This window comes from Acipenser ruthenus, unplaced genomic scaffold, assembly GCF_902713425.1.
Source record: "Acipenser ruthenus unplaced genomic scaffold, fAciRut3.2 maternal haplotype, whole genome shotgun sequence".
NCBI lineage: Eukaryota > Metazoa > Chordata > Actinopteri > Acipenseriformes > Acipenseridae > Acipenser > Acipenser ruthenus.
Window position 1 is genome coordinate 1 of NW_026707405.1, and position 27,199 is coordinate 27,199.

The 27,199-nt window shown below is 39.3% G+C and overlaps 1 protein-coding gene across 3 annotated transcripts; it reads right to left on the reverse strand.

The window, feature by feature from the left end:
- Positions 1 to 7,054: 7,054 nt before the first annotated feature.
- Positions 7,055 to 25,374, reverse strand: LOC131727252 (zinc finger protein 189-like). 3 transcript variants are annotated; one of them, XR_009322055.1, is made up of 5 exons: positions 24,551 to 25,374; positions 22,560 to 22,683; positions 11,490 to 11,770; positions 9,149 to 11,014; positions 7,055 to 8,484 (listed from the first exon to the last, which is right to left on the reverse strand). XR_009322055.1 is itself a non-coding variant. In XM_059018792.1 (4 exons), the coding sequence occupies exons 3-4, from the start codon at positions 11,662 to 11,664 to the stop codon at positions 10,203 to 10,205; spliced, it is 987 nt and encodes a 328-aa protein (XP_058874775.1). In that variant the 5' UTR covers positions 11,665 to 11,770; positions 22,560 to 22,683; positions 24,551 to 25,374; the 3' UTR covers positions 7,055 to 10,202. The 3 variants fall into 3 exon arrangements, 1 of the variants encoding a protein (XP_058874775.1); XM_059018792.1 differs by having other exon boundaries at positions 7,055 to 11,014; XR_009322056.1 differs by lacking the exons at positions 7,055 to 8,484; positions 11,490 to 11,770 and having other exon boundaries at positions 10,805 to 11,014.
- Between the last annotated feature and the right edge of the window lie 1,825 nt (positions 25,375 to 27,199).

The following is a 27,199-nucleotide window of genomic DNA, read 5'->3' on the forward strand; positions in this document are numbered from 1 at the left end:
GACGGAGGGGGGTGATGCTGGGACGCCAGAATCACCGTCGAGCCCTCTTGAGGTGTCGTGGGCTAGTCGACGAAACACTGAGGATGGAAGGTGCCCACTTGAAAACCCCAGAGATGTACCCTACTTAGCTCAATCCAGACGGTTGTCATGCTGATGCGCTGGGGAGGCCGCACTGTGGTTGATCCCCGGAGCCAGCATCGCAGCCGTTGTGTGTGCTGATGCGCCAGGGAGGCAAAATAAGCTGATCCCTGGAGCCAGCATTACACTTCAGCCATTAACACCAGACAGAAGGATATCTACATCATCATATGGAAGGAAACGTAAATGGATGGAGACACATATGGATCACATTAGTTTACTGTAAAGCTACGTCTTAGTTGGTGCTTATCTTGGCAAGAGCCGAGTTCAAATCAGCATGAAGTTTTAACATCTACTCTCGTGTAATGGAAATCATAAGGCATTTGTAAAGCATTAGATCTCTTCATAAAAGGCCATATACATGTCCTTTGCATTTCTTGGCCATGGTTTGACTTCAATAAGTGCATCATTTGCATGCACCCATTTTCCAGTAGCACCCACAGCAAGAACAGACACATAGTGTCCTGAAGTAACATCCTGTCCTCGGTGTATGATAATGGAAGCTAATTGGTAATTCCTGTTGACCACAGTAATTGTGCTCTTCTGCACAGCAGTAAACTTAGCATTGTGATGCTTTGTAACGGTCCCGTCTGGTTTGGTTTCCCAAAGCATAAGTTGGACTGCAATCAGTCTCCCTGCTGATTGAATAAGTTCACGTTTCATGATTGGAGAAGTTTTGCATTGCCTACATTTGCTACCAGGAATCATTGCCCATTCTTCCAAACACATGGAATCTGTACCTGCAGGTACATGTAGAGGATAAGCATGTAACACCTCTCGGTTTGATGAGCAGTAGTTACATGTAGTACATGGAATGTCATGACTTATTGTGACTGAAACCATGCGAGATACTTCAGGACAAATTTCAGACAATTTGGTGAGAAACTGCAACATGTTGCTGCTCACCTCTATTGAAAGGTTCTCCTAAGAAGTGACAAATATCCAGAGTAGTTAGCGATGCAGTGGATGGCAAGTGTCCAGAGGGAAAAGAGTTCTACAGGTGCTGTCTGAAGAAGTGAGTCTTGAGGAGGCGCCAGCAGGTGGTCATGGACTGGGCAGTCCTGACATCTGTAGGAAGGTCATTCCACCACTGCGGGGCGAGGGTGGAGAAAGAGCGGGCTCTGGAGGCAGGGGAGCGTAGAAGAGGTAGAGCTAGTCTTCTAGTGCAGGAGGAGCAGAGAGGTCGAGTGGGGTTGTAGGGAGAGATGAGGGTCTGGAGGTAGCTGGGTGCAGTCTGGTCAAGGCATCTGTAGGCTAGTACAAGAGTCTTGAACTGGATGTAAGTGGTGATCAGGAGCCAGTGGAATGAGCGGAGCAGTGGAGTTGCGTGGGAGAAGCGAGGCAGAGAGAACACCAGGCGAGCAGCAGAGGTCTGGATGAGCTGGAGCAGACAGGTGGTGGATGCAGGGAGGTCAGCCAGGAGGGAGTTGCTGTAGTCTAGGCGGGAGAGTACCAGGGCCTGGACCAGGAGCTGGGTGGCGTAGTTGGTGAGGAAGGGTCGGATTCTTCGTATGTTGCTCAGAAAGAATTGGCAAGTGCGTGCCAGAGTGGAGATGTGCTGGGAATAAGAGAGGCAGGAGTCCAGGGTGACTCCGAGGCTCTTAGCTGAGGAGGAGGGAGAGAGTGTGATAGATTCCAGAGGAATACCCTGGCATTTGTGAATGGTGATTGCATGAGCACCAATGACTGGGAACTGCTCTCGAACAATGTAGACTCTATCCATGATTTCAAACTTTGAGCGTAAAGGTTGAAAGGATGGGTGACTCCATTGCTAAATTTGATGGTTATGGTTTTGAGCATACTTGTGTTTTCCAGATAGTAGGAAACAGCTTGAAGCTTCCCTATTGCCACATTGATGAGACCAGTGGCAATGTCAATGTTCTTGTGAATTTGCTTAATACAAATGCAAATGTGATACATTTACTACCAAACTAAATACAAATGCAAATATTTGACAAATGCTAAATGGACTTCAAATACTTTTCCATACAACAAATGTTAATTTATTAACATGAATTTGGAAGAGGCCTTTATCCAAGGTGACTTACAAGGAAAACAGTTTATATAATAACAACATAAACAAAGTAATCACATAGTTCATAATAATTAACAGGTATGTACCAATATAGGAAGCAAGTTACATAAAACAGTGTTTCCCAATCTTGGTCCTGAGGACCCAGTGTTTGCTGATTTTTGTTCCAACTGAGCTTTAAATTACTGAATTGAACTCTCAATTTAATGAATAACTGGTCTAATCAAAGCATTTGAATTATTTGTAGCTCTTAAATGTCTGGCTGCACAGGCCTCAATTAGCACTAATCTAGGACTACCCAATGTTAACTCAGGTAAGGTAGTCCAAGATTAGTCCTGATCAGGGTTTGTGAAAGCAGCAAAAATATTTGGATATTTCAAGTTATTTCTAACATTGCATTAAGTCACTAATTGTTAGTTCAATTGGGGGATTAATTTAATAATTGAGAACTCAGTTGGAACACAAACAGCAGACAGAGTGGGCCCGCAGGACCAGGTTTGTGAAAAACTGACATAAATGATGATATATATGTATATATTTATATATGTGTGCATTGCACAATTATTCTTTTTACTTGTTTTGATTGTTATGTTTAATAAACATGAAGTTCTCAAAAGTGTCCTTTAGTTTTGCATCTTTCAGGTTGATCAACTTTACCAGCAATAGTGAAAAGTCTCTTTACATTATTATGAGCATTATTATTGAAAAGTATTTAAAATTGAATTATTTTTGAAGCTTTCTCATGATTTTAAATTCAAATGCAAATTCTTGTATTTTAGAATATTACAAATACCAAGCCAAATGCAAATAGTTCAGCAGATTGCATTTAAATTATTATTACTTATTTTCTAGCAGACACCCTTATCCAGGGCAACTTACAATTGTCACAATTATATCACAATTAAATTTTACATACAATTACCCATTTACCCAGTTATTTATACTGAATCTAGGTAAAGTACCTTGCTCAAGGGTACAACAGCACTGTCTCTCACAACCCGATTGAACCCACAACCCTCTGGTCAAGAGTCCAGAGCCCTAATCACTACTCCACACTGCTGCCCAGATCAGAAAGCCTTTTGCTCTCTTGGAATGCTCTTCCAGCTCACCGCAATACTATGAGCAGCTCACAATGTTTAATATTGAACTGAGAGATGATGGATAGATGGATAGAAGTGTATTTGCTACAGGTGTGTACATTTCATTGTGTATTATTATTGATTGTAGAGAGCAGTATCTTGCACTCGGCTCTGCAAACATATTCAGGAGTTAGTGCTGCTCTGTGTTTGCATTCAATACAATACTAGAGAGGAAGACAGGCCACATCTTACATACCTTCTCTGTGTGTCTTTGTACTTCTGAAACAAACAAGGACATGATTCATTGAAGTTTGTCACACAACACAGACAATCTCTTTATCATCCACACAGAACTGCTCTCTGCAATGACTCATTTCAAAGTATTATTATAGGATTGCTTCTGCTCAGACTTGTTGGATTTTGTTGTTTAAACTGCCTCATTATCAGAATGTCCCTCTCCAGAATACATAAAGAGTCCCTCTATATGCGCCTATAACATTTTTTGACATACACTAGTTTATATTACTCACCTTGGCTGATGTAAAACTAAACAATCTATTATAGTGGCTAATGCAGCCTTCAGCGTATAGTCACATTACAGTGATACTGAAAACATGATTTAAAAAAAAAAACTACATCCCCCAGAATCCCTTGTCCATTTCTGTAGTCCTGTGTGTGGTGTCATAGGTCTGCCAGCCTCGGCGTTGTCATTACAAAGGCATATTCTGCTGATTAGATTCCTTCTTGCTTTGACATGCTACTTTCAGCACGGTATGCAAGCTTAGGGTGAAACTATCAACACTCCCTCTACGCTGTTCTATCATCACAAAAGGTGTGTAGATTTATATGGGCCTAATATCTTTGTTTTTTGTTGTGTGCAAGTTCTCTCGTTTTTTTCACTGGTTTATTTTATTTTTTTTACTGCTGTACCCTTGAGCAAGGTACTTTACCTAGATTGCTCCAGTAAAAAACCAAACTGGGTAATTGTATATAAAAAATAATGTGTAAAAAAAAAAATGTAATTGTATGTAAAAATAATGTGATATCTGGTAACAATTTTAAGTCGCCCTGGATAAGAGCGTCTGCTACGAAATAAATAATAATAAAATAATAATGTTGATCTGCATTAAAACTCCTTGTAAAGGGCTCCCGAGTGGTGCATCCAGCAAGGCGCTCCACGTGGAGTGCAGGATGCGCCCTATAGCCTGGAGATCCGGACACTATTTCAGCATTTATATACTGTAAACCCTTTCAGCCAATCAGGGCTGGGTTTATACATGCTGTGAATGGATCTGTGCAACCTGGATCTGTGAATGGATCTGTGCAACCTGGCTTGATGAGGAAGTTTACCTCCTCTTGTAAGCCTGTTTCAAAAATACTGTTCATGCTTCAATTCATGTAAACTTTTTAAACAAGACATCTGATAAGGATTACCTAGATTGTAAATCATTATTTTACTGATGCAGAAACCTTAAGACCAAATGCACTTGAAGACCTCCATTAGGTTCCTGGTCTTCTAAACTGTAAAATTAAAATTGAGGTCTCCCTCCCTGTTTTAAATGATACCAGCAGAATAAAACTAGTAAAGGAAACAAAGATACACGATTGAAAGTATGTTTAAAAATGATTTCAAACACATTAAGGGTAGAAAACCAGTTTGTTATTTTAAATATTTTATCTTTGGATCACAGTTAATAAAAGTGGCCAGTAGACGGCAGAAATTATCCTTTAATTTTTATTTTCATTCCAATGCATATTCTTGGACATTAATAACACCGTTATTAGATTTCTGAGGTGTAATTATTTTTCTACAAATTAAAAGCACCAACCCAAGTGCAGTTTTTTATTTACTATATCACAGTGCACACCATACATTGCAAACACAAAAGGAATATTTAAAAAAAATACATATTTTTTTCTAAATATTTGCCAGTGATTTTCTGTGAACATAACGTTTTAAAATAATGATTGGTTTTGTTTGTTGTTTTTGCCATTTCCGCATGCATGACATCCCTGTACAGTGCAAACCTGTTTGAGGATCCATTGCTTCTGATCCAATCTAAATAAATCTGCATGCTGTTTGGATTAATAGACTTCTCTTCTCCTAGACAGGCAGCACAAATAGTGGAGCCGAGCAGTAAAGCAATAAAGAAAAAGCACTTCACAACAGTTCAGTGTAAAATCAATGCAAAGTTTATTAGTGGCTTCTGAACAGTGAAATGTGTAAAGGTGTTCTCTTTTAATAGCATGATCTGTAGTCTATTTCTAATAGAAAGCTGAGCTTTTTAATATGTAAAGTGAAAATGTTTAAATTGCAACACAATGCAAAGAGATTCTACGTCTTAATATATTCATAGAAACAAAACCAGAGTTCTGTGTATAAGGTTTCTCATCTTGTTATTGTAACTAAAACAAAATCCCTGAGTCTGGTTTGTTCTCAGCTGCGTCCCCAGTGGGTTCAAAGCCCAGCTCAGGACACTGGAAATGCAGCTGAACTCACACACTGAGAACAAGCAGGCAGCAGAGAAGACTGAGCCCACACTCCAGGGCTTACATCATGATACACTAGCAAAGGAATTCCATGATACAGAGGGAATTCCATTTCTCATTTCATGAAGACTGAGCACACACTCCAGGGCTTACATCATGATAAACTAGCAAAGGAATTCCATGATACAGAGGGAATCCCATTTCTCATTTCATGAAGACTGAGCCCACACTCCAGGGCTTACATCATGAGACACTAGCAAAGGAATTCCATTTCTCATTTCATGAAGACTGAGCCCACACTCCAGGGCTTACATCATGATACACTAGCAAAGGAATTCCATTTCTCATTTCATGAAGACTGAGCCCACACTCCAGGGCTTACATCATGAGACACTAGCAAAGGAATTCCATTTCTCATTTCATGAAGACTGAGCCCACACTCCAGGGCTTACATCATGAGACACTAGCAAAGGAATTCCATTTCTCATTTCATGAAGACTGAGCCCACACTCCAGGGCTTACATCATGAGACACTAGCAAAGGAATTCCATTTCTCATTTCATGAAGACTGAGCCCACACTCCAGGGCTTACATCATGATACACTAGCAAAGGAATTCCATTTCTCATTTCATGAAGACTGAGCCCACACTCCAGGGCTTACATCATGATACACTAGCAAAGGAATTCCATTTCTCATTTCAATGTCTCCTTTGGGTTTGTTCAGTTCCACTGCAGATCTTTATCTCAGGAATCTGGCAGTTTAAAAATTACAAACTTTTTACATACAGAGGTAATGGAAACATAATAATGTGTCCTTTATATACAGAGATACTGGAAACGTACAGGAACTCAAATACAATTTCAATGAAACCCTTTCTAAATAGCAAAGCTTGATTTAGGATGTACTGTATTGCCACTGTAATGAGAGCATTCTGATACAAAATACAAGCAACCAAAAGGAATAAACAGCCAATGGTGATTCCATAAAAGCACCAGCTCTGTTACTGTAAAACATAAGAACATAAGAAAGTTTACTAACGAGAGGAGGCCATTCAGCCCATCTTGCTTGTTTGGTTGTTAGTAGCTTATTGATCCCAGAATCTCATCAAGCAGCTTCTTGAAGGATCCCAGGGTGTCAGCTTCAACAACATTACTGGGGAGTTGGTTCCATACCCTCACAATTCTCTGTTTAAAAATGTGCCTCCAATTTTCTATTCTGAATGCCCCTTTATCTAATCTCCATTTGTGCCTCCTGGTCCTTGTTTCTTTTTTCAGGTCATAAAAGCTCCCTGGGTCAACATTGTCAATACCTTTTAGAATTTTGAATGCTTGAATGAGATCACCACGTAGTCTTCTTTGTTCAAGACTGAATAGAGTCAATTATTTTAGACTGTCTGCATACGACATGCCTTTTAACCCTTAGCAGTCCATTTATTCAGCGCGTCTCAGGCACGTCCGGTCCAATTTATTTTCTCACGCAGTTTATTTTAGACGTGCTGTTAAAAAGTATTTTTTTCACAGTAAAACAGGTTTGAAAGGCACTGCATATCAACAGGACACTCAGTAGTGCATCTCCAGCCCCGCCCCACCCCTTGTTCGCTGTATTTTTCACATACCTCTTCATAGTCGTGCATACCGATCAATCATCTCCTGATCACTCGTTTTACCACCAAACTCCTCAATAATGCGATCCAAGTCATTATTTTATTACTGTTACTCAAAAAGCTCTGCAAATGCCTGTGATATTCTTTGAGCGCTGGATGCAGAAGCAGCTATCTTGTTTGTTTATGTCCGTGTTATCTCTGTGGTGCCGGGGCTATGTGTATTACTGAGATCACCCTCCCCCCCCCTTTTTTTCCCCCCCGGCATCTCTCAGCTCCTATCGGCCTCACTCTGCCATTGAATGGTTTTCTCTTCTTTTTCGGAGAAAAAACGAATAGAGACCGTTTTTTTTACGTCTTTTTGATGTCCGACTTCGGACCGGAAAGGGAAAATTGTAATGTTGGACCTGATCCGACATAGGACCGCAAAGGGTTAAACCCGGGATAATTCTGGTCGCTTTTCTTTGCACTCTTTCTAGAGCAGCAATATCCTTTTTGTAATGAGGTGACCAGAACTGAACACAATATTCTAGATGAGGTTTTTGTAACGAGGTTCTGGTCACCTCGTTACAAAAAGGATATTGCTGCTCTAGAAAGAGTGCAAAGAAGAGCAACCAGAATTATCCCGGGTTTAAAAGACATGTCGTATGCAGACAGGCTAAAAGAATTGAATGTATTCAGTCTTGAACAAAGAAGACTACGCGGCGATCTGATTCAAACATTCAAAATCCTAAAAGGTATAGACAATGTCAACCCAGGGGACTTCTTTGACTTGAAAAAAGAAAAAAGGACCAGGGGTCATAAATGGAGATTAGATAAAGGGGCATTCAGAACAGAAAATAGGAGGCACTTTTTTACACAGAGAATTGTGAGGGTCTGGAACCAACTCCCCAGTAATGTTGTTGAAGCTGTCACCCTGGGATCCTTCAAGAAGCTGCTTGATGAGATTCTGGGATCAATAAGCTACTAACAACCAAACGAGGAAGATGGGCTGAATGGCCTCCTCTCGTTTGTAAACTTTCTTATGTTCTTATGTTCTTACTAATGCATTGTACAGTTTTAACATTACTTCCCTTCATTTAAATTCAACACTTTTCAGGATATGGAAAACTACAAAGCGGTGTGTAATTTAATATGTTAACCCTTTGCGGTCCATTTATTAATCGCGCGTCAGGCACGCCAGGTCTAATTTATTTTCACACGCGCAGTTAATTTTATACACGCTGTTTAAAAGTATTTTTTTTCACAGTCAAACGGGTTTAAATGGCCCTGCATATCAACAAAGCACACACTAGGCATCTCCAGCCCCGCCCCAGCCTTTTGTTTGCTATAGCTTTCAGCTATGTAAAATAAATAATAATAATAATAATAGTCGTACATACCGATCGATCATCTCCAGATCACTCGTTTTATCACCAAACTCCTCAATAATGCGATCCAAGTCATTATTTTATTACTATAACATCTGAAAAAAGCTCTGCAAATGTCCATGATAGTCTCAGTGCGCTGACGCACTTAGCCAGCTTGTTTACTATGGACGCCCATTATCTGATACCTGATACCATGTATGACTATTCATGAAAAACGCCTTTTTTTTTTTTTTTTTTTTTTTTTTTCCGACTTGTCTCGGCTCCTGTCGCTACCACTCGGCAATTGAATGGTTTTCTCGGCTTTTTCCGGAGAAAAAACGACTAAACACCCGTTTATTGCGTTGCTATAATGATGTCGGACCCAGTCCGACAAAGGACCTGTGAGGAATAATTGCAATGTCGGACCCAGTCCGACAATGGACCGCAAAGGGTTAAACATTATTCAGGTTGCATTCGACATTTATAAAGCACATTTTGTTCATTCTACAGTGAGGATAGCTTTGGTCATAGCTGTAGTCTATTTCTAATAGAAAGCTGAGCTTTTTAATATGTTAAGTGAAAATGTTTAAATTGCAACACAATGCAAAGAGATTCTACGTCTTAATATATTCATAGAAACAAAACCAGAGTTCTGTGTATAATGTTTCTCATCTTGTTATTGTAACTAAAACAAAATCCCTGAGTCTGGTCTGTTCTCAGCTGCGTCCCCAGTTCTGGTCACCTCGTTACAAAAAGGATATTGCTGCTCTAGAAAGAGTTCAAAGAAGTGCAACCAGAATTATCCCAGGTTTAAAAGGCATGTCGTACGCAGACAGGCTAAAATAATTGAACAAAGAAGACTACGTGGTGATCTGATTTAAACATTCAAAATCCTAAAAGGTATTGACAATGTCGACCCAGGGAACTTTTTCGACCTGAAAAAAGAAGAAACCAGGACCAGGGGTCACAAATGGAGATTAGATAAAGGGGCATTCAGAACAGAAAATAGGAGGCACTTTTTTACACAGAGAATTGTGAGGGTCTGGAACCAACTTCCCAATAATGTTGTTGAAGCCGACACCCTGGGATCCTTTAAGAAGCTGCTTAATGAGGCAACTGCATTCTGCAGATTGTTTTTATCAATTATTCACAAACTGTATAAACTATGAATGTAGTAATAATGGTAATGGTGAAGCATGTATGTTATGCATATATATTTCACAGTAAACAGCTCTACCATTGTGGAGCTGTCCTCATAATTGCATATACAGCAATCTACCCATTAAATCCCACTGCACTGAAGAAGGGCTCCAGTATACAACAAGGTTGGAGTTTCTCAGTATTTAAACACTCAGCAAAGTATACAGGCTGGCTCTCACTCATGGGGACACATTCATATGAGTGAGTGAGGAGAGAGACATGTGTATTGTTACACCATTCCATGAAATTCTTGAATCACTGCCCCAGTCAGCTCTCCACACACTAAAATAAGTAGGATGGAGAGGTGAGGGACTAGGAGGGAGAGAGGCTGGCTTCAGTGTGAATTTGCTGGTGTATATTTAGCCTTCCAAACCAACTGAAGCTCTCTCCACATTCAAAACAGTGATACGGCTTCTCTCTAGTGTGAATTCGTTGGTGTATTTTTAGATTTCCTAGCCGACTGAAGTGCTCCCCACATTCAAGACAGTGATACGGCTTCTCTCCAGTGTGAATTCGCTGGTGCCTTTTTAAACTTCCTGACTCAATGAAGCTTCTACCACATTCAGTACAGTGATACGGCTTCTCTCCAGTATGAATTCGCTGGTGTCTTTTTAGGTTTCCTGACTCAATGAAGCTCTTCCCACAATCAATACAGCGATACGGCTTCTCTCCAGTGTGAATTCGCTGATGTTTTTTTAGGTGTCTTGACTTACTAAAGACCTTCCCACATTCAGCACATTGACGTGACATCTTTGGCTGGGATATATTGTCTGTATCCTTAAACAAGTCAATAGTCTCTTTACTGTGGACTGGCTCCAGTTCAGACTCTTCTTTAATGTGGACAGGCTCCAGTTCAGTCTCTTCCTCTTTAATGTGGACAGGGTCCAGTTCAGTATTTTCCTCTTTAATGTGGACAGGCACCAGTTCAGTCTCTTCTTTAAAGTGGACAGGGTCCAGTTCAGTATTTTCCTCTTTAATGTGGACAGGCACCAGTTCAGACTCTTCTTTAATGTGGACAGGATCCAGTTCAGGCATCTCCTGTTTAATGCAGATAGGTACCAATTCCAGAACCCCCTCCTGCTTAATATAAACAGACTCCATCTTTGTTCCAAGATAAGACTGTCCTGAAAACAGAAAATAAAATTAAGTATTATGATCTGTTCCCTATTGGTGCGTTTACACTTACAAGTCAGACCTGAACTGGCTTAAGTTTGATCAGATTCAAAGATTCTTATCATTTGAGCCCCATGTTTACACTTGAGCACAGTCCTAGGCTGGCTTTGGCCCTGTATGTGCACACATAGCCCCTGAACTGCAGTGCGTGCCAGATGACATCATATCAACCACCCCTTGTGTGAAGACATTTCCCCTCCCAAAACACAGAGGTGGAAGTGTTTAAATCAACAGCAAGCCTGTCATTTGTGTCACTTGTGTGTTTCTACTCCAAGGTGGTCATTCAGTGCCAATTAAGATTGCATTTTGTCAGCATTGAAAACATGCATATGGGACATTTAAAGAAACAGGTGTTATTGTCTACATTTACACATTAAACTCGTCTTATACGGAAATGTAAACAATAAGTCCCACTTATTTTCTTACCCATGAAAAGTAATCCATGCATACAGAGAAAGAAGTCAGGTGGCAGAGGATTCAGCTTCAGAGCCCCACAGGTGTGGAATGATCTGCCTCGATTTGGAAGGGAGGCACCATCTTTTGTTGATTTTAACCCTTCTGCTCTGGTGAGCATTCTACCTGTTTGAGGTCTGACTGACATAACGTGACTTTCGGCTTGTGTATCAGGATCATTTTACACCAAATTGTGATGGGTGCGTAATGTGAAGAAGTTCACCATCAGAGATCTGTCAACTCATCAACATCTTCTGTAAAAAATAAATAAAGTTCTCTTTTGGGTCAATAAGCATTCTTGGTTATGTAAAGCAATTTAGTCTGCTCTCTGTTAATGCTGCACTTTAAACCCATGTTATACATGGTAATCGCAAACCGAAACCTAAGATACTGAAATGCTGCACCTCATAATAAAAGGTATTTGTATTGGTCTGGGGCTTTAGTGAAATGCATTTTTTGGAGAGTCATCTGTGATGTTTATCCTACGAATATTTTGTTAATTTATTTTTGGGTTCATAAACATTTTGGATGATTTTGTATGGTTTCTGGTAAGCTTGGACTTCTGATCGCCGAATCCCCCGAGAAAAAAAAAAAAAACTAACTTGTCTAGCTTTCTTTTTATAACAAAACTTAACTTTGCAACCATACACAAGGTGTAACACGGTGAGCAGCCCTGTACAGTGTTTATTTATTTTTAGAACGGGGTTTCCCCCCTCCACTTCTGTGCAGATTATTGTTTTGTGTTTGTTTGTTTGTTTTAAGATTTAGTTGTGTAAATATGACAGCGAAACGCTGCAGGTTTTGTTATTGTTTTTGTATTTATTATTGTATTTATAGATGACGGCGTAGCCGTGTGGTTTTGTTTATTTTAAGATTGGTACTACTCCTCTGCCAGGAATAATTAATAAACTCATGCAGAAGGTGGCCATCTCCCAAATTAATTAAGGGATTAATTTTGTTGCTAATCGGGAGATGGTCACCTGCATAAAAGCCTGCAGCTCTCTACCCTTGGGGTGGGTGTATTAGGAGCGAGAGTGGAGAGAGCGAGGAGAGAGAAAACGAGCTTTAAAATATACAGGAACAGTGACAGCGACTGCCCAGCCTGACCTGTATTGGTATTTTGTGTTTGTGATTTGTTTTATTTAAAATATTTATTTTCGCTCAGTGAGCAAGTTTCCTTTTGTTTAAACCTTTGATATATTTTTGTATTTGAATAAACGGCGCGCCACGTCTTTATTATTTAAGACTGCAGTACTTGCATGGTGTCAGTATTTTTCCCGTCCCTGCTTCTGTCTGACATCACCGCCCAGCCAGCCTGCCACACAAGGACTCATTTAATTAACTAAAGAAATATTATAGATGATTTAGATAAAGTGCTTTTTATTCTATTGTTCAAAATTTTTTATTGCCCAAAGAAACTCACGTTATGGATGTGACAGAAATGGACAAGCACTGCTGGGTCACTTTACATGTTCTCAAAAGTCTGTGATCTGGCTGCTCCCCAAAATCATATTAATGAACATCTATTATTATATGAATATAATATTTTAATAGTACAAACCAAAGTTCAGCATTATAGATGTGACGGTGTCTGAACTGTAATAAAATTAATCTTGTTTAAAAATAAAACTTTAAAATGGACATTTTTTTTTTTTTTAATATCACGAAATACGCATACAATTATGATTACACTTGATTTAATTTGTATTATGTACACACTACATTTTGCATATGGGACACAAACAAGATAAGGTTTAAGTGAAAAGTCTGGTAATTCGGTCAGCAAGACTGACAAGATTTAATAAACGTTGTATTTAATTTTTTCATATTAATAAATTAAGAATATAATAAATACACCTCTAATGAGGTTCTCTTAATGCTGAATGTAGATGGATCTACTGCGTAAGAATGCAGTATTCTGTGAAAGCTTTCTGAACTGCTGATAAATTACCACATGACCTGCCAGCAGTGACCGAGTGAGAGATAGAGAAACTAGAACGGAAAGGTTATTTTTTATTTATTTATTTTTTTTAACACTGCGGCCAATCAGATTACAAACATCCCCTTCCCTTTCGTTGTCAGTGAACATCAATGCAAACAAAAACAAAAACATGCTACAAGTAGTTAAAAACAGAGACAACACTAAATTGTTATAATAGCGCGATGCAAAATGGAAAGTGAAATGCAAGTGCTTTGAATGAAGTGACTGAACTAACATGATGTCACTCAGTTTAAAGGTATGTGTATTTGGGGGATCCCACAGTAAATCAAATAATTATATAACATTTCAAAGTAACCCTTGCATGTAGTATACATGTGCTTTCAGCACATTGCCACTAACACAGTCATTTTAATTAGTAGCACTGCACAGTGCTGGACATTTTACTAAGGAGAAGCGTTAACATGAACAGAAAAATGTAAGACATTGTAAGACAAATGTAACACTTTAACCACCATTAAAATAAGTGACAAGATTGTTTGATCTGTTTATGATCTGTTTATATATGCTATGGTGCCCTTTAGTGATTCCAATTAATATTTAGCTTGTGCATTATAAGACATGGGATTACTTTGCAATCTCATCAAGCTTACTACCAGTCACATCCATAATGCTAATCTGGGCACTTACTATTAAGAAAGGGTCAACATTTTTGTTCCAGAACATACATTTTAAAAAGTTAGCGTTGCAGAGAAAGTTTGAAAAAAAATATAATATAGTATACAAACTTTTATACAAACATTACCAAGAAAATGTTATGGATGTGTGTGACAGAGAGCAAATGAATACAAGAGTCAAGAATCTCCCTCCCGCCCTGCGAGGGCATGGTACAACAGGAACAGTGTGCCCCAAACTGGATGGTTTGACAGTTCATTCCAGGGTCAGTCGGAAGTCGGCCATCTAAAAAGGGGGCAAAGCCACAATACTAGAAGTCAGCGCCTTACTGCGGTAGGCGATGTGTCAGTCATGGATTGGAGGATACGTGATTGCACTCGCTACTGAAAGGGGCATGACTGAAGGTACATAAGGCAGAGGTTTTCAGAGCTTATGTTGTTTCAGACCGTAGCACAGCGAGTCTATCGCCCAGCCTTCTTTCATTTGAAAGTTGTGGAGATAATCACGGCAACAGTTCCTACAAGTGCAGCAGCGACGGGTTTTAATATCAAATACATTTTGTTCACAAATAAAATCCCCCCCAAAAACTAGATTTAGATACATATGCATTTTATAAATAAGGGGGGGGGGGGTGCGTCTTTGTTTTTAGTTTCATTTACAGGTTTTGCTGTGTGCAGAATGTAGAAAACAGACAAACGAGGGTGCAACATTTTATTAAAGAAATATTTTATGAAAAATATTAAGCGTGACAAATATCACAATTACTGTTCATAATTGCATTAACATTAATAAAGACTAGTCACTTACTAAAATGTTTCACCCTCGTTTTCTCGTTCTTTATTCTGCTTTTATTAAATGCGAAGTTAAGGACTTGGGAGGATTTAAAAGCCCATTAGTTGCTTCACAGCAACACTGTCAATTAAACTGATTTTATTACTATTATTATTGTAGTATTGTCAATACAGTATACCTTCTATTGCACAAACAAACAAATTGAAATGCATTTCAGTGATCGTAGATTAAGCACTAAGGGTGTTACTACTAGTAAAACCAGACCGTGATAAAAATAAAAGGTATACTGTAATAACAATACTACGAATAATAGTAAAATCAGTTTAAATGATGGGGTTTGGCTGTCAAACAATTAAATGGGCTTTAAACCCTCCACATCCTTACTTTCTCATTTAAATGTGGAATGAAGAACGAGAATAAGCGACTATGTTAATACAAGTACAAATAGCGAAGTGTATCCATCTTAAATATATAACTTTATTGTGGTCCGAATGGCATGCCTGGGATTGGTGAAGACGGATGGAGGGCGTGGTTTAATGTGAAGTGATAAATAGGAGCGCGTGCCTCAACACAGTTGTGCGACCGAGTGAGAGACAGAGGTTGTCTCAGTGAGAGTGAAAGGTAGACTGGAATTCAGCACAGAGAGATTTTATTATTTTGTTTTGCTTTGATGTGGTCCTTAATGGTTTATTTGTCCTGTGCTAATAAGCTGCTGAATTAGAGCAGGCAGCTACTGCCTGTGTAGCACCTGCTTCATTTTACATTCAACGTTACAATATGTTATTTTAGAAAAATCATATTTTTCTAAATATTGTACTGTTTATTTGAAAGGGGGAGCAACAAAAATGTTTGGGAACCACCGATATCAGGGCATGTGGCCGAGCGATCTGTTCCTTTGTTATGGTTGTGAAAGACCTGTAAAGGACGGTAAAAGCCGAAAGTAACCATGAGTTTTTGTCGTGTTGTATCTGTCTGTCTATTAATTGTCACTCTTATCATTTATAGAAGACTAAATCTGGGAGCTGTCACTATTCAGTCAGCATCAACCCCGGACTGCACTACACTACTGTTTCACTGTTACTGTGTAAATCACCACTTACACAAGGAGCACTCACTGTTACTGTGTAAATCACCACTTACAAGGAGCACTTACTGTTGGGATTCATGACAGTGTCTGTGAATAGTGTGTGTTATTATTTCAGGACTGAACCCCGTGGTTTTGACTGGCTTTACACATCGCTATGTATAGTCAGTCTTGGCATTTAAAGCAACAAAAAAAGTTTTCACCATTGGAACTGTTGCTGGACTGTTGTTATTCAGCACTGCATCACCTCTACACCTGTGCACTACAAACCACCTTGCCAGTGTGATTTGGTTTTATTTAAACACCATTATTTTGAATTACTGTAAAATATTTCCTTTATCCCCAAGAAAACATAATATTAGGAACTTCGTATTATATACCCATAGAGTCAAAATGTGATCAGTGTTCGCGCTAGGCCGTGCCACTGCGCCAATGCCCCCCTGAAATAAAAACTGTCCCGCAGAAATTCTCTTAACGCGCCAGTATGTCCCCCTTCCCAGACGAGACGCAATATCAATACGCAGTAAATTAATGCATTTTGTATTAACATGACATGTCTGTCGACAGGCTAATCTGTTTTACTTGTTTGCTTACACTTGCGTTTTCATAATTAAACTCCCGTGCCATTATTCTCCAGTCCAGTAGAATGCGCTCGCACCCTCCCTGGTTACAGTCAGTTTCACAGTAAAGCCTGGACGACATCAGGCTTGTTAACAACATGGCCCGGTGCAAATATAACCTTGTATCCCTGTTACACCCGACCATTACTTCTGGAAGAATAAGTAATCAGCTTCAGAAGTGACTGTTGAAATGTAGGCTATTATATTTGTGCTTAAAAATACTGTGAAATTCATCCGCTGTAAACTTATCTATTTGCTAGTGAATGGGAGAAATTTGAACTTGTGCGTACTGCAATACAGTTTATAGATGAAGTGCAGTAGATTTGTGAAACGAAAACCACATTGATTAAAAAAAAAAAAAAAAAAAAAAAAAAGACTACGGTAACGTTATAAAATATGTGAAATGTATCTTTTCTATGACAAAAAATGCAAAAATAATTCAGTATGTGTTAAGCACCAACTGTCTCTTGGCCATTTCGCCAGTAGGCCTATAATGGCATGGTAAAAAAAAAAATTATATATATATATATATATATATATCAGTGTATGTGATTTTATACAGCACTGTATATAATACATCTTGCATTGAGATAACACCACTGGAATCGGAATAAAGGAAATTATTATGTAATACAGTTCACGTGCAGTCACGGTTTTGGTAAGTAGAATTTTCAAAACCATATCATTATGTGAAGTATTAAAATATAGCAAATCCACAAAACCAAAGAAATACATATTGTATATTTGACATTTTATTTTTAGTGTTCTGTGTAACACGGGCCATCGTTTAACCTTGAAAAAAATTCAATACAGTACCGGAAGCAGATACGCGTTTATCATAGCAACAACACCAACGTGTGTTGTAAAAATAAAGCAAAGATTGCTTTAAAAACTGTATAAAATATTTACTTGGGGGCTAAGAATGAAAAATGTAAAAAAAAAAAAAAAAAAAAACATTTTTCATATGGCAATTGTCAAAATAAAGGGCCAGCTGGAAGGTAAGAATTTACCAGTCAGGACAATGGCATTTAAATACGACTATTAAACTGCATCTGTTGGTAATGTGGTTTCTTCTAATGCAGCGGTTTTTAAACTGGGGTATTTTACTTAGTATTTTACTTAGTACCACTTCCCAATCTATTGCAAACTTTTATCATGTAATCAACATTTAATCGCTAACACCAGACCATGTGCTGTGACAGAGCGTTCAGTGCACACATGGCTAATTTACATATTAAATATGTACGTTATAAATAGACCCTGTTTAAATATCATATAAACAGTTGGACGGTTACTGCAGTCTGTCTTTGGGATAAAAAATATATATATATGATATATATATATACACATATGTACATACAGACGTGCTCAAATTTGTTGGTACCCTTACAGCTCATTGAAATAATGATTCACTCCTCCTGAAAAGTGATGAAATTAAAAGCTATTTTATCATGTATACTTGCATGCCTTTGGTATGTCATAGAATAAAGCAAAGAAGCTGTGAAAAGAGATGAATTATTGCTTATTCTACAAAGATATTCTAAAATGGCCTGGACACATTTGTTGGTACCCCTTAGAAAAGATCATAAATAATTGGATTATAGTGATATTTCAAACTAATGAGTTTCTTTAATTAGTATCACACATGTCTCCAATCTTGTAATCAGTCATTCAGCCTATTTAAATGGAGAAAAGTAGTCACTGTGCTGTTTGGTATCATTGTGTGCACCACACTGAACATGGACCAGAGAAAGCAAAGGAAAGAGTTGTCTGAGGAGATCAGAAAGAAAATAATAGACAAGCATGGTAAAGGTAAAGGCTACAAGACCATCTCCAAGCAGCTTGATGTTCCTGTGACAACAGTTGCAAATATTATTAAGAAGTTTAAGGTCCATGGAACTGTAGCCAACCTCCCTGGGCGCGGCCGCAAGAGGAAAATCGACCCCAGATTGAACAGAAGGATAGTGCGAATGGTAGAAAAAGAACCAAGGATAACTGCCAAAGAGATACAAGCTGAACTCCAAGGTGAAGGTACGGCAGTTTCTGATCGCACCATCCGTCGCTTTTTGAGCGAAAGTGGGCTCCGTGGATGAAGACCCAGGAGGACTCCACTTTTGAAAGAAAAACATAAAAAAGCCAGACTGGAATTTGCTAAAATGCATATTGACAAGCCACAATCCTTCCGGGAGAATGTCCTTTGGACAGATGAGTCAAAACTGGAGCTTTTTGGCAAGTCACATCAGCTCTATGTTCACAGACTAAAAAAATGAAGCTTTCAAAGAAAAGAACACCATACCTACAGTGAAACATGGAGGAGGCTCGGTTATGTTTTGGGGCTGCTTTGCTGCGCCTGGCACAGGGTGCCTTGAATCTGTGCAGGGCACAATGAAATCTCAAGACTATCAAGGCATTCTGGAGCGAAACGTACTGCCCGGTGTCAGAAAGCTCTGTCTCAGTCGCAGGTCATGGGTCCTCCAACAGGATAATGACCTAAAACACACAGCTAAAAGCACCCAAGAATGGATAAGAACAAAACATTGGACTATTCTGAAGTGGCCTTCTGTGAGTCTGATCTGAATCCTATCGAACATCTATGGAAAGAGCTGAAACTTGCAGCCTGGAGAAGGCACCCATCAAACCTGAGACAGCTGGAGCAGTTTGCTCAGGAAGAGTGGGCCAAACTACCTGTTAACAGGTGCAGAAGTCTCATTGAGAGCTACAGAAAACGTTTGATTGCAGTGATTGCCTCTAAAGGTTGTGCAACAAAATATTAGGTTTAGCGGTCCCATCATTTTTGTCCATGCCATTTTCATTTGTTTTCTTATTTACAATATTATGTTGAATAAAAAATCAAAAGCAAAGTCTGATTTCTATTAAATAATGGAATAAACAATGGTGGATGCCAATTACTTTTGTCAGTTTCAAGTTATTTCAAAGAAAATTGTGCATTCTTCGTTTTTTGTGGAGGGGTACCAACAAATTTGAGCATGACTGTATATACACACACACACATATACTATATATATATATATATATATATACACACACATATTTTTAAAAAACTAAAAGCCTAGTCTTTAACTCATTTTATTTCCTGTGTGTGTTCATGCCTGCAAGTCGATATATATTTTTTTTTCAATGACTCGATTAAAGTTTATTGTAACTTAAGTACTATTGGCTCATTTCAAAATATGGCCAACCAGAAACCGAAGTATTGCCATGCAGTCTAATTTGACAAGCCGTTACGTCTTGTCGTGAGAGTTTTTAAGTTTTCAATCCAGTAAAGAAATATGGATTGTTGGCTCAATACTAGTACACTACTATCAAAGGGCAATCAAGACGAAATACCATCAGAGATTAAAAATGCCAAAAATGTCTTGCGACTGAAGCTCTCTCCAATTTCCCTGCCATCATCAGTGATTTGTGTGGTAACAAGCAGGGACATCCATCACACTGATACTAGGTAAGCGTTTTATTATTGTTTTTTAATTAGCATCATTACTGTACATTTTAGTCACCAAGAATTAAAAAATGCCAAAATGTTTTCGTAATGAGGTCAGCAGTAGAGAGCCCTGGATAGTGAACTTTTCTTTGCCGCCTTTTCTGTAATTTTATTATCAATTAAAATACATGATTGCCATTTGCTATCATGGAATAGTCCTATGTCATTTCTGAGTGACTGAGTTTTAGCACAGAGGCTTCGTTGATTTTAATTAATTAGCAGTTACAATAAAATTATATTGATGTTTCCAACAACTAGAAACCTGTTTGAGGGACTATTTTCTATCCAAAAGTAAATATAAATATATATTTTTTACATTATAATACTGTAACTTTTATAATTTTATCCATCACACACTCCGAGGCTTGTGCGTTTTGTTGTATCATGTTATTGTACAGACCTTTTTTTCTGTTTTAATTTTATTATGACTGACTATCTCAGTAGGGGTATGCGGTGGACTACTGTTTTGGAAAGGGGTACGCAGCTTAAAAAGATTGAAAACCCGTGTTCTAATGTGATCTGGTACAATGAATGTCCTCTACTCAGTGATACACCAGCATCACTGTGACACATTTTATCAATATTTTCCCCAAAAGTGACAGCGAGTATTGTAGAGACACCTTGGTTGTATCTACAGCTTTACAGTTTTATTTTTTGTTTTTCAGAAACAAAAAGGTCAATAAACTGCTGGCATATTTAAAAACAAAACAAAAATAAGAAATGCTGGTTGGTTCTGAATTATCAAACATATTGACCCCTCACCAAAGAAAATGTCCCCCTAAAATTTAGAGTGGGGACCTGTGGCAATGTGCCCCGCCCCTGGGTGCATGTGTGTGTTATATGTTGTATGGTGCGTGTGGTGTGTTAAATGTTGGTGTATTGTAGTTGGTACACGGGGTATAAATGGGTGTGTGCAGCACGACTATTTAAATTGTATAATTATATTTAGGCACGGGATTGCACTATCACTTCACGTGCATTTAAAGTATAGTATGTGAGCATGGGGTTGCACAGAATTAATTCACGTGCTGGGATTCAAGTGAATAATTAATTAGTAATTGAATCCCAGCACAACAGCATATATAGATGCACGTTTGACTCACTCGGGGTTGGGTGTTCGTGAGTGGAAAACGGGTGAGAGAGAGAGGAGAAAGGAAAGAAAGAAAGAAAGAAAGAAAGAAAGAAAGAAAGATCGATCGATCGTAACATTTGTTTTTGCTTTACTCACCGTGTTTGTTTGTCTCCGTGCACCGTTTGTTAAGTGTTAGTTCGTTTTGTTTATATATTTATTTTGGCGCAAGTGCTGTCCTGTTTTGTGTTCTGTCTGTTTAAACCTTTTATTTCGGTTAATAAATGCTGAGTGCCACCATTGCACTCAGCATTACTCATCACCACCGTCCTGTCTGTGTGTTTCTCTCTCTCTGGTCTGAGTTCCTCCCTGCAGCCAGCCTGTCACAGGACCACATTGACCCTCAGTCTAAGTCCTGGAGCAAACACTGTGTGACACATCTACAAATGTGTGACTGAAACATTTATCTACCATTGATACCTAAAGTGTATGGAAGCTGGACTACTGAAAATTTTGCTTTTTTAACAGTAACTTTAATTGTCTGTAAAGTAAAGAAAAGGCATAATCAGAACAATAATAATACAGCCTGCATTGATATACACCCTTCAGTACAAACACAGGAAGATATGTTTGTGATAAATGCAGCTTTTTTTTTTTTCATGGCCATGGTCACTTTTTACTTATTAAAAACAAGGTTAACTGTTTAGAATGTTACCAGTATTGATTTGAGGCACCTCTGTGTGCAGAGCAATAACTTGCATAGTATTGATTTGAGACACCTCTGTGTGCAGAGCAATAACTTGCATAGTATTGATTTGAGGCACCTCTGTGTGCAGAGCAATAACTTGCATAGTATTGATTTGAGACACCTCTGTGTGCAGAGCAATAACTTCCATAGTATTGATTTGAGGATACCTCTGTGTGCAGAGCAATAACTTGCATAGTATTGATTTGAGGCACCTCTGTGTGCACAGCAATAACTTGCATAGTATTGATTTGAGGACACCTCTGTGTGCAGAGCAATAACTTGCTGATTTAAGAAACAGTCACAAATGAGTCATGGAAAAGAGATCTATTGAAAAAATCATTTAAAAGCAAGCAAACAGCCCTTTTTAATCTGTGACAATAACAGAGATTAATTGTACTGTAACGCGCATTCTTGTGCTAAACTCTTAGCCTTTCAGATACGTTTCTTTCTGTAATATTAAGCAAAAATCTAATAACAATAAACAAGCATTGCACACAATTGCAATCCTGTCAAGTAACACCTTGACTGTCCTGACCACACTCAGTTACAAAATGACAATATAAGCCAAGTATGAAACTGATTTAAAAGTGGAATGAATAAAGAGAGACACTTACTTCAGGTATTGTCAGTGGGATGTGCAGCACGGCTCTAGTGCTCTAGTCACTCGCTCTGACCGTCTCCTCAGTGAATGTGTCCTTTCTTCTCTTCAGGTGAGAGCTGTTAGCAGCGACTCCACATCTGAAAAATGTGTTACAATGTTAGTTTAGTTCAAGGAGAACAGGGATTTCTATAATTCACATATTATTAGCTTTAGTTCACTTACACAGATGTATACAGTACTATGAGATTACAAGAATCCAGTTTAAGTTACTGTGAAAGAAGCCGTTCAAGGGGAGGGGACAATTTCATCCCCCAGGTGACCAAGGAAGTGCAACACTATCTGAAAGCAAGGCTTGTAAACTGATATTAACTTTAACCTCGTGTAGTAGCAGATATCCTGTATCAAAATATAAACATGTTTCTTTCACGCAGCAATATTAAAAACACTGTGTGATGTTCCACAGCACGAGTTTGGAATCAAGGTCTCCCTTACGATGCTGAAGTTGGCTTCTTATTCGCCAGCTTCTTATTATAAACCCGCACAAGTAACACAAACTGAATAAGAAACTGGGGTATTTTGGGATTTCAAATTGCTCTGGGACACTTATTTCAAAGTTGATTCTCACAGAGGGGGAACCCGTCTACATCTCCCATGTGTATTTATCCCGGCCTAAAACCAATTTTGATACAAAAACAGCGGGCAAACATGGCACAAGATGGCAAGTTGGCATGGGGTTTGCATCAGTATTTCAAAGTAGATATCAAGTGGAAGCCCTGAATGTGATCCATATGTATTCGTCCCTGCCTAACAATTTGTTTTCCTTTTTTTTTTATCTTGTCTGATAATCCATTTTTAGGAAATGCAACCTATTTAAGCAAAACTGAGTTTAGTGCTTTTCCCATTTAAGTACACTGCTGTGCAAAAGTCTTAGACATGTTGCATGTTTCTACTCTGATGTATTATGAGCATCAACAATTTACTCAAAGCCTCCACTAGTGTTTTCTTCTTTTATAACAACCTTGACTTGCATAAAGAAGGAAAAAACACTGAGTGAAATAGCTCGCATCACTTGATTTTCAAGGTGTGGTATCCTCCGCATAATCAACAAGTACAGAGAAACATCATCTGTAATTGACAAAACCATAACTGGAAACCCCAAAAAGCTGTTTAACAAGGATGAGCAATACTTGAAGATAATATCCTTAAGGAATAGAAAGGCGGAAAGCGTTGAATTTACAACAGAACTGGCAGAAGGCACAGGTGTATTTGTCCATCAAATCAACAGTGTAAAACAATGGAATATTTACAGTAAGCGCTGTTACAATCATTACTTAAACAGCAGCAGTGTGGAGTAGTGGTCAGGGCTCTGGACTCTTGACCGGAGGGTCGTGGGTTCAATCCCAGGTGACACTGCTTGAGCAAGGTACTTTACCTAGATTGCTCCAGTAAAAACCTAACTGTATAAATGGGTAATTGTATGTAAAATTAATGTGAAATAATGTATAATGTGATATCTTGTAACAATTGTAAGTCGCCCTGGATAAGGGCGTCTGCTAAGAAATAAATAATAATAATAATAATAATAATAATAATAATAATAATAATAATAATAAACACTCTGCAGTCAGTGAAATAATAGTTATTTGATACTGAAAATATAAGTTATCTTGTTTTTAAAAATTCCCAATCTCTGCTCCTGAATTCCGTTTCCCGATGGCTAGGCTCTAATGTCCACGCTGCCTCAGGAACAGAAAACCACATGCAGGAGAAAAAATAGCCAGACCGGCAAAGACAACATTTATCTAAATGCTTTCAAAACAAGCTCAGTTTGTCAGAACTGGGCCCATGGCACGCAGACTGCAACTGGGGGATGTGAATAAAAACAAACGCGCTGACACAGCCACGCCGCTTCACAAATACAACCCGGCACTTTTAAAGTAATACAATATAACAGCTTTCTATAGTTTTAAAACATATTGTTCAACTTAATAAACACTCGCTTACCTCCTCTCTGCTCTCCCTCAGTGTCTGAACGGGTCTGTCTCCCACAGAACGAGGAATATACCAATCACAAAATACAAACTGTTCTGTTTGGCAATTCATCTAATATGGACCGCAAATTGAATTGTGATATCTGAGACCTTTTAATTACAATCCAACAATACTTTCAATAGTAACATCGTAAACGAGCTGTTTGTAGCTGTAGTTTTTTTCCAATAAATACAATTTGAATTCAGGTAAACCCCTCCGAAATGCCGGAGTTGGTATAGCCCTGTGACTGAATGCATCAGAGTCGATGCAGCGAGTTTTTCGCAGATATGTAATCTGTGTTTTGTGTACTGATATTGTTATTTCACGTCCCCTTCTTCGTACCGAGATGTTCAAACACTAACGGTACCCTGATATTTTTTTAAAAGTATATTAGGTTAATTGAAGTTGAGCGATGTTGTAACAAACAGATCCACAATGGCGCAGGCATGGGCGCAGTTTCATAGCTTTCTCTTCGCTAGTCTTGGAGGTTCAGTGCGTGTGAACTTGTTTTTGGTAAATACAGAACAGGGTCGCAGAAAGGTCATTCTTTACGAGTAAACTTCCAGGCAGTAACCTCTGCTATTTCTACCACATGCTTTTATTTAGTTTCTCTTAAACTGTATTCTTGTCTCCTATTCTTTATCCAGGACAGTATTCCTCCCTGCTGTCCAGCGGCACAGATTTAGAATCTTCCTCAGACTGCGCTGCGAACTAAACCAGGCAACAGAGCCGCGTCCACAGCAGCAGAAGAGTCATCAGCAATGAGACACGCCAAGGAGTGCGCTGCTCTGTGAGACTCGAGGGGACGCATTATCAAAGCGCTTCCTCCAGGCTTTAATTAACTGCTATTGATTTTAAAAAGGATAAAACATCATGTTAATGTTACAACATGAAAAACTAAACACACTGAGAGTGCTGAAGAGGACTTGAAATACAGTGTATTACTCGGCTGTTTGGTTCTAGTTTTGTATAATGAACAGGTGGTTTACCTCATTCAAAAAATAGGAGTTCACTGGTTGCCTACATGGGCTTGAGAGGAGGCGCAATTGGGAGTGAGATACTGAGAGTGAGACAAGTTGAGAGGGATTTCTCCGATTGCTTACGAGGCTTCAGAGGGGGTGAGATTTGAGAGTTTAAGAGTGAGACCAGTTTGAGAGGGATGGCGAGATTGAGGGATGGAGTTTGGGAATGGTGCTTAGTAACATTGAGGTTAGATACTGATAGCAGGATGAGTAGCATACAGTGGAAGAGTTTTCCCTTCTCGTCGGATCAGGCAGCATCCTCTGACTGCTTGGTGACGTAAAAGTGAGAGTAAAGGTGCAAAGTTTAGACACATAACATACAACAAATCTGACTCTCACTCTCGACGGGTCAGGCAGCATCCTCTGGCTGCTGGGCATTTAGTGGAGCAAGAGACAGGAAGGGGACGAACAGGACAAAAGGACAGATCTTTCGCAACTCAGTGCAGTATCCTCAGGCAGCTAAGCTGGCATCTGGGTGGCGTGGAGAGCTTTGGAAAAGTCTCTCGGCTCCGTTTAGGAGAGACAAAAACAAAGAACCCTGCCCCCCCCTCGGTCGGGGCCTGCTCGGCCTACTGCATGAGGGGGCTGAAATGGTCCTGGACCTGAAATGGAAGAGAGGAGATGGGACAGCAAGGTTGAGGCCTGGAAGGCTTAGCGCATAAGCAGTAGAAGAATAGGATGTGGCCGGGGATCACCTCAGGCCTGTGAAGAACAGCTGGGCGGCAGTGGTTGTGACGAGAGGCCGACCCGGACTGCCGGGGGAGTGATACTCACCAAAGGGAGCTACCGGCTACGAAGGAAGGGGGAGAGGTCAGGAGACCAGCATCCCCCGCAGCAGTTTCGCTGCAAGCATGGACCAGCAGGCTGTCAGCCGTGCCACTATCGGCAGGGGTGCTGACAGCATTGCCAGCCATGGGCCCACTGAAGCCTCCCTTCCCAGCCCGAGACTTTGTCCTGGACTGCTGGATTTTTAAGGGGGGAGGTGGCCGTTGAGGCCATGTGTGCTGCGCACAAGGGGGGGTATATGTGGCAATGTGCCCCGTCCCTGTGTGCATTTGTGTGTTGCGTGCGTGTGTTAATGTTGGTGTATAGTCATTGGTACACGGGATATAAACGGGTCTGTGTTTCACGTGTATTTAAAAAGTGTAGATTTGTATTTAGGCACGAGGAGAGCACAAATCACTTCACGTGCTGGTTAAATGTAATATGTGAGCACGGGGTTGCACAGAATTAATTCACGTGCTGGGATTCAAGTGAATAATTAATTAGTAATTGAATCCCAGCACAACAGTATATATAGATGCACATTTTCATTCAGTCGGGGTTGGGTGTTCGGTGAGTGGAGAACGGTAGAGAGAGAAGGAGTAACATAAATAGAGAAGAACGTAAATATTGTTATCTGCTCACCTTGTTTATCTGTCTAGTCCGTTTTGTTCGTCTATTTTATTTTGGCCTCAAGTGCTGTGTGCTGTGTTTTGTTGTTTCAAACCTTTTATTTTCTGTTCTGTTATTAAATGCTGAGCGAAAGCATTCGCTCAGCTTCACCAAACCCCAAATCTCTGTCTGTTTATTTCCTGCATCTGGTCTGACGCCACCCACT

Coding starts and splice junctions, on each gene's coding strand:
- LOC131727252 (XM_059018792.1), bottom strand. CDS start 11,664: ATGTCAGTCAGACCTCAAACAGGTAGAATGCTCACCAGAGCAGAAGGG. Junction 11,015..11,489: donor GCATGGATTACTTTTCATGG/GTAAGAAAATAA, acceptor TTCTGTTTTCAG/GACAGTCTTATCTTGGAACA.